Raw genomic sequence first — 10,267 nt, 5'->3', positions numbered from 1 at the left:
GAGATAATCAAAATCACTTTCATACATCAAACAGTTCGATAAAGCGCAGTATGTTCGCCAAACCCAAACCGATCAACCACCACCCAGTCCGACCAACGGCCCGACCAGGCATGATGACCAGTAGAGGAACGGCCATATTCACCATCCTTGACTAAATCACTTCCCCTTCCACCTCAGCGCAATGAGAGTCAAGCTCCCTTTATCCCGAAGTATTCTCCTGACCATTATTCGCATTAGCACCACCACCCTCATTCCCCCGATTCCCCCTCGCACCTCTCCGATTCCGCCTGTAAAGCGAACCCCGAGTCTTCTCAGCCCAAGCCTTAAGACACTGCGGACCACGCAAACACCAAATCAAGATCTCCCTCGTCGCCAACGCATCCTCAAGCGAACTGTGTCCTTCATCACCACCCCGAATCTGAATCCCAACCAACTCCCTCGCAAGAGTCTCAAGACCCCAAATACGAGGCAAAGTGGTCTTGGACGCAGCATTCGAAAACACAGCCTCCCCCGTAACAACAGACGTATCGACAATCCGACCATGAATCAAACTCAATGTCCGCAGAGCATGTTGAAGAGTATGGCCGATAAGAACGGTGTCGCGATTCAGGAACTTCCGCAGTGCACCACGTGCATCGGCATTCGAGACGAGAACGTTCCCCTCTGCGATCGCGGCGTCCATTTTCTCCTGTGTGATCCCGCTCACCGGTGTCAGCCAGTTCGTCACTGGTGCTGTTGGTGTCACGTAGCTGTTTATCAGGACTTCGCCGGTGAGGAAATCGATTGCGGTGATGAAGGCTAGTTCGCTGGTGCAGGTTGTTGTTTCGATCATTTTGCAGTCTAGCACGATTGCCTTTCGGTGTGTTGTATTCGCATCTGTAGGGAGGGGGTCCAGGTGCTGTTGGTGTGGTTGGCCGTTGTTCTCACAGGATTCTGTCTTGATGGTCTTTGGCGCGTTGTAGCCTTGTGAGTGGAGGCGTTTCGGGGTGTGGCATGTTGCCAGTAGGTATCTGAGGATTAGGGTTTGTTCGAGGGGTTCGAGGTTCGTCCAGCGGTGTGGCATTGTGCCGTAGACTAGACTGAAGGTTCGGTTTCTTGGTAGGGGTGGATTGGAGAGGGTTGGTGTTGTTATGTTTGTTGCGGGGGTTGAGGTTGTTGCTCTGTCTGATTCGTTTGCTTCCGCGGTGACGGGGTCGTGGGCGGATAGATGCAGTGAGCTGTGGGAAACTTGGTCCGTTTTTTCTAAAATGGGCATTGCGAACTGATAGGGTGGTGTGGATTGAGAGATTGTCTCCGCTTCTGCTTGTTTGTAGTGATGGATTAGGAATGGAAAGTTTCCCAAGGATTGAGAGTGCTTTTGTCGAGACTGAGTAACCTTTTCTGCTTCTTGAAAGACCTGCCTTAGGAACTGAGAGGGTTCCAGGGGAGGGTCGTGTTCCAGATGCTGAGAGATTTGCGAAAAGGACTGAGAGACTTGCTCTGCTTGATTGTTGGCCTGTTCTGGGGACTTAGAGCCTTCCAGGGACTGAGGAATCTCTGAGTCTTGGGAGTTCCACTCTGAGGACTGAGAGCGTTGTGGAGGTTGTGAGTCCAGGTGGGGAAAACGCGCGACTTCCTTTGCTTGCTGAGAGTACTGTTCTGGTGAGGGTGAGTCCCGCGCGGGAGAACGTACCGGAACCCGGAAGACCTGCTCAACTTGTTGAGGCTCTTGATGCTGAGACTCTTGATTGAAGAAATTAGAGTCCGCGAACTCTTGGGAAGACTGAAGATTCTCTTTTGGGAACTGGGTGGCCTGCGGCGGGGCCCGATAGACGTGTACCTTGTTCTTCATGCGACGAGGATGTGTTTGACGGATTGGAGTTGGTGTCCGACGGCCGTCAGAGGCTGCTCGATAATTCGCCATCTGGTTCTGATCCCGGGGAGGGGATTGATACACCGGAGAAGATGCATAATAGGGCGGAGTCGGTGTCTCGTAGGATGTAGCACGCGGATGATAGAACCTTGCTGGGGGCCCAGGGACTGCCACTGGTTGGAAGACTTGATCAGATGCTTTGTAGAATCCCAGTGGTACTTGAGTAACCTGTCCTGCTAGGTGAAAGGATTGAGCGGCTGGCGCAAAGTCTCGAGAAGGCACCCGAAAGCCGTGGGAAGGTCCTCGATAGATCTTGACTGGTCGTGGAGGCAGTGGATGGCGTATTTGATGCAATTGATGTTGTGAATGAAAGATCGAACTGTGTGATGGCCGGAAGACTTGAGCGTGTGCTGGATGGCCGAGCTTATTTCCTTGATTGGGCCAACCGGATGACTGACGGGGCTGCATAGTTGATTGTCGTCGAATTTGTGCCGGTGGTTTCCTGGTCTTTGTAGATGGTTGCCGGGCATGGGCGACTGGTGGACGGGCCCTCGTAGGAGGACGAGGTTGCAGTAGCGGCTGAGTCGACGGTATGTTTTCGGATGCGGGCAATGAGACCTTTCGGATTACAGGCCTGAGTTTGCCTTTGGTTTTCCGGTTGTGCGTGAGTTTGGAAGGGACTTTGGGGTGTTTCTCGTTCCTGTGCTGAACTAGATCATCTTTGCATGCAAAGATTGCGTCGCAGTTCATGCATGGGAAGAGGTTGTGCTGGTCCTGTATGTGGTCACAGAAGGCCTGCTCTGATCTGAACTTCCGGTATTTGCACACCGGACATCGAATTTTGATTCCTTTGGGCGGTTCACCGTCGGGTTGACAATTCTTAGGACTTTTGCAATCCATGGTGGGTGCGGTGCGTTGATGGATTGTCATATGTTAAGTAGTAAGTACCCTCAGAAGCCTTGGAGATGAAAGAAGGTAAGATGGGATTGTCGGCCATGAACACGTTTTATATGTGCTTGATACCGCACCTACTATGCGCTCCCCAACGAACCAGGCACCAGGTGTGCTATCAACGTTATTAGTATAGACGCTGCACGTTATTCGCACGGTACCTCCACGGTACTCGCATGTTAAAGCCGGTGTCATGTCTACTATCCACACTATGGATAACCTTATACTGCAAATGTAGCCCATGATAGAACGTTTGATGTCAGGCAGTGCGTGCCACGCACTGCGTGCAAAGCATGTCTACAGCGACTAAGTATGCCACAGGGGTACGCAGGCGGCAGGGGCATAGTGGACAGTGTTAACTTTGGATTTAATGCAATACAGTGATGTCTTAATACCTTTAATGGGTTGCTAGACCTAGTTACACCTCGATTGACTATGATGTGAGTAGCAACAAAAACCACATCACTCAAACAATTCATGTTACATTTCGCTGTTTGAATCTTGCCCACTTGCACGCAGCTTACTAAGCTAGGCCAAGCACCTTAGTTACATATATAGCCATCAACTGCCCAGCCCACCTCACCTTTCTCTAACTTTTCGTTCGGACATTCCTGTGTTATATATCGAAGTTTCATCAAAGGCAGCTCAGTTATATTATTTAATGTTGGTATTCCAAGGTTAATTTGAAATATATAAAAATGTTGAGTCAGGTCATGTTCCACAAGTCGTGGTCTCGCTCCTTCCTTTTGAAGGTGACAGTCGCACTTTCCTCGTGAAGAGGCAGTCTCTCTCGATTGCTATTTAAGATCCTATCTAGTCCTCTTCTCGATTCTTCAACAATTCCACCAACAGTCCTCCGAAGGTGAAATTCTATAGCCAGCGAGCCAGATTTATGATGAATGAAAAGGCTAACAAGGGATAATTGTTTCTTTCTAGAATTCCTCCATCGTCACATACGAAACCTTACACACAAGCACCCTCCTGATACTGCCGCAAGATTAAGATATATATACTAGACGTCTACTCTACTACAAGATAGAGGTCCTTAGTAAAGTTTATGTTTCGGTTGGTAGAAACTAGTAAACTACATCTAGATAGATTTTCGCACCTGGGAGGTCATAAAACCATCTGAGCATTTATGGTTTTCATATGTAACCTGCAACTCTGGCATTGTCAAACCTCACTTTGTATTTGCGTTTCATGCTCATATATAAATTAATGACCAGCTGACTTCCACCTTTCTCTTGCAGCTTGGTTTGATATAATCTATCACTTCCTGTGACTATCTCTATATATATATCAAAATGTGGACTCGATTCACAGGTGAGATTGTACAAGAAGAGCGTACGTAACCTTGCTCTTTCCTTTGGAACGTTGCAAGTGTATTGGAAGTGCTAACTGTTGGAGAAGGGGAAAAGAAGAAGAAGGAGAGGGGAACTATCTTGCTGGCAGTCTTGTCGAACAGGGTTCGTCTCGCTTACTCGTCTGCCTTTGATGGGGTTTGCTTCTAACCAAGGAAGAAAGGTATTGCAAGCTATAAAATATCCAGTCTTTGCTACCTCCTTATGCTCTTGTACATTTCAAACATGGACGAAGGGATTGTACCGTGGCTTGAATCCTGGTGGGATGGTCCCGACCAAGGAGACAAATTGCCGATATCTTGTGGCCGAAAACCGTCCTTCATACTGGAAGCCAAGGCCTGGCTTATAGTACTGGAAGACACATGAACAGCTCCAGATCGGCAAAGGTCAACAGCTGCCTGGTAACCCGACAGATCGTACGAAGCAAGCCAACTTCGACGCCGTTGCATCGTCAGAAACCGTTTCAATACTACCAACCACTGAGTGCTCCTACGACTTTGGTGGAGTAGCTATTACAACGGATAATGATGATAGAAACGGAGGTTTTGCCGCAACAACACAAAGCGTACCGACCTCACAACAACAATATAGCTTATCGATGTCGTCAAGCAGCTGTGTCGACAAAGACTCGACAGCTTTGTGAGAGACCTAGGCTAGTGTGACAACTGTCATTTCTGGCCTTCCTCTCTACATACGAGAAGGTGTTGAGATCTCCCACAGGGTCGCATGATTGGAATTTGCCATATTAGTAGTTTAGTTCTCGTCTCTCCTCCAATACTTTGAACAACTTCTACAACCACCACAATACATCACATTGTGCTTCATGATCTCATCTGCTCTATAGACTCTAACAGAAGTGATACATAGGGACACCAAGGGGGGTGTGCATGTTCATTTTCGACAAGTCAAATAAGGGGGTTTCAGAAGGACTAAGCTTGAGGTTCGGAGCCAGTCTGGGGGCTTGTTAGGATCGGTGTCACCAGACCCCTCCACCGATCCCTCCACTCAATTCTTCGTTTACATTGAAGCTAACGGAATTGGAAAGTACCTGAGAACCAACCACTGCCACCATCCAGTAAGTAATGAGCCAGAAGGACTGCTTACATAGCTGCGAATATGAGACACCCAGCGGGTGAACTCTCAGGCAGGCATAATGAAAGAGGCCTGTATCGTCATGGGAGTTAGTGTAGCTTTGGTCTGCCTATATGGGAATGGAAACTCATAACGCCCTTTTTCCATCCCCGGTAATGCTGCATACCCTGGAGAAACTTATGCTAAGACTTCTGTGGGATCTGGTCTGGGTAGGTTACAAGCCCGAGAGCATGTAAGCGGAAGATCGGATTATGGCGAACGCTTGAAAGGATTTCAAACATCGAGGTGTAGTCACCACCTCAAATAATATCAATTTACCCTGACCTCTTGTTCAGCTCACATTTCTCTGAAAACTGATCAGAAGGAGACTTTCGTATTATATATGCCTTGGTACTATCAACTTAAGTACGTGTGGGTTCATACTACTTGATACCCAGTGAAGTATTATTTGGGCCTCACCTGCCAGTCTCGCTCTTTCCTTTTGAAGGTGACAACTGATGATTGGTCCTTCCCTGAGAAAACGCGCATTCTTCTGGGAATGGCTATATTATCTCTTCTCAAAGGATCTTCTTCTTTTCCTTCTCCAACCTACCCATTTCACATCTCATCTCCAATTACCAACTACGAAGATACGATGCCTTAGCCCATGACCAATACCCACAACGCAATAAGCAGCTAACAAGGATTGGGTATTTACAGTTCGAGCTTCGCAACCTTCTTCCTCCCGTTACAACCATCATTTACCAAACCCTGCAAGTGAGTGAGAGACTCTCCCCGTTCATTACTCCGTTTACACCCGAATTGCACACATAAGGCTAATGGCGTTGGAAAAGTGGCCGACAATTGGCGACTACCGTCACCCACCGATCGGAACCTAGGTCACCGAGTGCGAGGCACTTATCGAGCGAACGTCAGACAAAGGATTATGGGGGACGCCCGTATGATAATGGGCATTAGTGCGGGATTGATCAACCTCTACGAAAGCACTAGCTTCTCCTACCGCTACTCTCCAATAATCCCACTCATGCTTCTTACAATGGAGCGCCGCATGCTGGGGCTTATCAGTGAGATGGTTGAGCTGCAAGTCGAAGAAGATGTTGAGTGAGTATTCTCCGGCCAACGTCAGGTGACAATGTTTGCAAATTTCGAGGAAATGGTCGAGTTATCAAGCAAGAATATTATGAGTCTTCGGTGATCTTTTGCTAGGGCCATTTCTCTGAGCGCATATTAAAAAAGGAATTTCCTATCAGTTTTGCCTCACGACTTTGTATACGTTCTACACTGTAATCTCAGAAATGAGTTTGAGTTCAAACTAATTGGTAGCAGTCGAGTATTGGTTAAGCATCACCTCACATGCTTTGTGAGTTTCCTTGTGAGTGATCATTCCATCTTCCTCCTGATGAAGGGGTTTCTCATAGTCCCTACTATCAATATGCCTAATTTGAAAGGCGTAAGGACTCAACAGCCTTGCTCTATCTATAGGCAACAGTTGCATTGTCTCGACAGCTATTCCAGACCTATTCGACCCTCCTCCCTGCTACCATTTTCAACGGTCCCACAACTTTCGAGATCTTCTCAACTCCGAAAGAAATGATCACTTTGTCTGTCACTAACATTGAAGGCGAAACAACAGGCTAAGCCTGCCGGATACAAGTCCTCAAATCCGTAAAACACAATGAATTTAGAATAAACTATCTGATTGACCACACACCGCCTTCATACTGTAGCGAGATGTTGAAATGACCTGGAATTACTCTCAGTTTCTCATTTACATTGTTCTCCGTTAGCCTTGATTTTGCTATTAATCCACAGCTCACGATCTATATATCAGGATCTCTAATTTCAAAGAGACGGAAGTTTTGAATATCATTATCAGGGTACATATATAGTGTGAGCCTCACTTGATCCTGCCTTCTAGAGTGACAAGTGAAAGTCGCTCTTCAGTCGTGAAAACGGACATTCCCGTACGAATTCCTATTTAATCGCCTCTCAAACACTCATCTGCTTCAATATTCATCCATCAACGAGTAGTGAAAGGTAACTCTACCTGGCCGCACGATCCCATTCAATTTGCCGGAAACACAATGAGCTAACCAATAATTGTGTACTTTAAGGGCTGAAGTTAACGGTATCTAAACCAGATATCACAAACCCTCGAAATTGCCGAAAAAGTGAGATATAAAAACCTCCTGAACCCCCGACCCCATGTTGCTATCGTCACTCCAGACACAAAGCTAACAATATTGGAAAAGTGGTCGAAAGCAGGCCACTGCTATCACGTAGTGGGCGCTATCTGGAGGCGCTCTTATAACTCCGAGCTCTAGAGGCACAACGTGTCTACAGATATGACACTATTATGGAGGTGACACTCATGGAGACGTTGCAAGATGTTATGGGACAAACATACCATCATCAGCTCCCGATAGGCACGCTTCTACAGGACTTGGAGCAGCTCATGCGGGATCTCCTAGAAGAGATGGGTGGACTATCTGTCGAGGAGGAACAGGATGCTCTTATCGCCAACTTAATTTGGGGGAGACTGGTGAATTACAGGAAGACTAGCTCACGCCAACCAGCGCAAAGAAATCCACAATGAAGTTCCAGTGAGAGAAGTTTTAGCAACGTATGGATCCTGTGATCTATCCAGTCACATCAACTGAGAAGGACACAGATCAAGGCAATGTGCCAGCGATTACAATGCCAAAACCACTGAAGACGTGGAATGTGAAGAAACCACGCACATATGCCGAAGCAATGACATCACCGCACAAAAAGGAATGACAGGCAGCAATGGAAGTTCAGATGGACAAGCTCACTGCCGCCAAAGCATTTTAAATAGTACCGCAGCCACCATCTGGATCAATAGTCGTCCTAGGCAAATGGGTGTTCGATCTGAAGATCGACAAAGACAATAATGTGCTAGAATTCTGCGCTAGATGGGTGGTGTGAGACAATAGAGAAAGGCTAGGGCTTGATCTTTATGATAGCTTTGCCGTGGTGAGACAATGAGATTGTTCCTGAGCATCGCTGTCATCCGAAATGTGCTTCTTAAATAGGTTGATTATATAGCTACCTACCTAAATGCTGTTAGTAATGACAGAACTGTCTTCATACGACAACCTATAGGTTTCCAGAAGATAGGACTAAATTGTGAGCGCCTAGTATGCCTAGTTCTATAGGAAATGTATTGTCTTCAACTTTCTAACTTAGGAGATTATGAAGAACCCAAAAATGAATGTAGAAATTTACCTTACACGCCCTTTTTGTGATGTTAGAATTCTGCATCTGAGCTGTTGCGATACGTGATTTTCTGGGCTACATGATCTCAAAATAAACTTAATTTGCAATTTGCTGGCCCACGATTCCTTCCTGTTTGATACTAGGTTGTGTTTTATTCCACAATCACGAAGCTACGTTAAATACACGAAACCTTGTACGATACCGTCACCGTTCACGAGTGGGGCGCACATAAGCTTCCCACGTGTGAGCAAACTTTGCCTCATTACCCCCACGTGACAAACCTAGTTTCAACTACAATTCATCTGTCTGTCCGAAAATAAGATCGTGGAGGTTTGGTATAGACAGTTTGTACTGCAGCCTAGTCTTAGCAAACCGGATATCTGGCCGTGTCTTGATTGCTAGCCAATTAAGTATACCTACACCTTCTGATAGTGATCAAAACCATTATCATCGAGCACAGCAGAGGTGTCATCCCCTCTCCAAGCTGTAGGTAACGGGGTGTCTTTGAATCTAAGCACACATACGATCCGGAGAACCTTCTGAGCGTAGGCGTGTTGTGCCATTGTAATCGTTTTGTTAACGTAATCACGTTGAAATACAGTTTAGGTGCTGTTTGGTTCGCCAAGAGCCTTCATATCATAGAATTGGCGCAATTGATCAACAAAAGATTCGATTTCTTGATCCGTAGGAACTGCAATGATGAAATCATCCACATAGATCATCATGATTGTGATCTGTGAACCTTTGCCTTTGACATAAACACATGGGTCATTCTCGATCGGATGGAAACTGATTTGACGTAGCTTGCAATCCATAGCTTCGTTCCAAAGGTAAGCCGAGTCACGTAGGCCAAACAAAGCCTGATTTAACGTGCAAACCCATTGATTGGCATCACCTTCTGCGTCGAAATATTCGAAGCCAGTCGGCTGCCTCATATAGACAACTTCCATATCCTATCGCTAGAAAGCCCATTAGAATACCTGATCCGTCTCCTGTCTGGTTCATGGGCCGAACAGTCTCCAAAGCTATCACCATTCTCATCTCCAACTCTGGGAGGATTTCGATAATGGAACGAGCGCAGACCTCAAAGTCATCCTTGTTTTCGAGAACTTCTTCAAACTTGTAAAGTGTAAAGCTACCGAGATCCGGGAGACCACTTGCTTGGGTGATCGCTTCGTCTTCCCCAAGAAGGGTGCTCCACTCGTCTTCGGCAGACATTTCGATTTCGATTTCGACGACCGCTTACAAGGCGAACCGTATGGAGTGGGGTAGCCGCTTATGAGACGAGCTAACAGCACTGTAGATAGAGACGACCGCTTATGAGGTGAATCGTATGCGATGTGACAGTTCCACTTGGGTGATCGCTTCGTCTTCCCTAAGAAGGATACTGTCTACACCGTAAAGATAAGATTGACGAATAACAAGATTGATAGATCGTGGGCAGAGGGCCCATAACCTGATGAAGCAAAAGAGAGAGAGAAAAGGTTGATTGATTGAGACCTCTGAAGAGAGCTACTTATGTCGGATGGGGTGACAGCCTAACAACCATGCCTGATCTATCAGGTGTCTACCACAATTATGAAAGGTACGCAAGAGTGACATGATCTAAGGGCCAGGGGAGAAAGCGCATCTCCACCAAGTTGTCAGTGCCACCTCAAGAAGGAAAGGCCAGGCATGGCTGGATAGTAAAGCCTTACCTATGCTTATTTAATAGTAAGAGGGTTGAATATATAAATACTGGACCATGACTGATACTAGAATGATGTTGGAT

The 10,267-nt window shown here is 46.6% G+C and overlaps 4 protein-coding genes across 4 annotated transcripts; 2 read left to right on the top strand and 2 right to left on the bottom strand.

Moving 5' to 3' along the window:
* Nucleotides 1-199: 199 nt before the first annotated feature.
* Nucleotides 200-2,752, bottom strand: N7516_009775 (3'-5' exonuclease; the record flags this gene model as incomplete). The annotated part of the gene is made up of 1 exon (XM_057222494.1): nt 200-2,752. The coding sequence occupies one exon, from the start codon at nt 2,750-2,752 to the stop codon at nt 200-202; it is 2,553 nt and encodes an 850-aa protein (XP_057069715.1).
* Nucleotides 2,753-4,389: 1,637 nt separating this feature from the next.
* On the top strand, nt 4,390-4,807 carry N7516_009774 (uncharacterized protein; the record flags this gene model as incomplete). The annotated part of the gene is made up of 2 exons (XM_057222493.1): nt 4,390-4,404; nt 4,514-4,807. The coding sequence occupies 2 exons, from the start codon at nt 4,390-4,392 to the stop codon at nt 4,805-4,807; spliced, it is 309 nt and encodes a 102-aa protein (XP_057069714.1).
* Nucleotides 4,808-7,612: 2,805 nt separating this feature from the next.
* N7516_009773 (uncharacterized protein) lies at nt 7,613-8,037 on the top strand (the record flags this gene model as incomplete). Its single annotated transcript, XM_057222492.1, has 2 exons — nt 7,613-7,798; nt 7,876-8,037. 2 exons carry the CDS (start codon nt 7,613-7,615, stop codon nt 8,035-8,037), a joined length of 348 nt encoding a protein of 115 aa, XP_057069713.1.
* Nucleotides 8,038-9,098: 1,061 nt separating this feature from the next.
* N7516_009772 (uncharacterized protein) lies at nt 9,099-9,714 on the bottom strand (the record flags this gene model as incomplete). Its single annotated transcript, XM_057222491.1, has 2 exons — nt 9,099-9,449; nt 9,529-9,714. 2 exons carry the CDS (start codon nt 9,712-9,714, stop codon nt 9,099-9,101), a joined length of 537 nt encoding a protein of 178 aa, XP_057069712.1.
* Between the last annotated feature and the right edge of the window lie 553 nt (nt 9,715-10,267).

The sequence above is a fragment of the Penicillium verrucosum genome (assembly GCF_028828655.1).
Source record: "Penicillium verrucosum strain IBT 35672 chromosome Unknown utg000004l_segment0_segment0, whole genome shotgun sequence".
Taxonomy (NCBI): Eukaryota; Fungi; Ascomycota; class Eurotiomycetes; order Eurotiales; family Aspergillaceae; genus Penicillium; species Penicillium verrucosum.
This window is presented reverse-complemented; position numbering and strand designations above follow the sequence as displayed.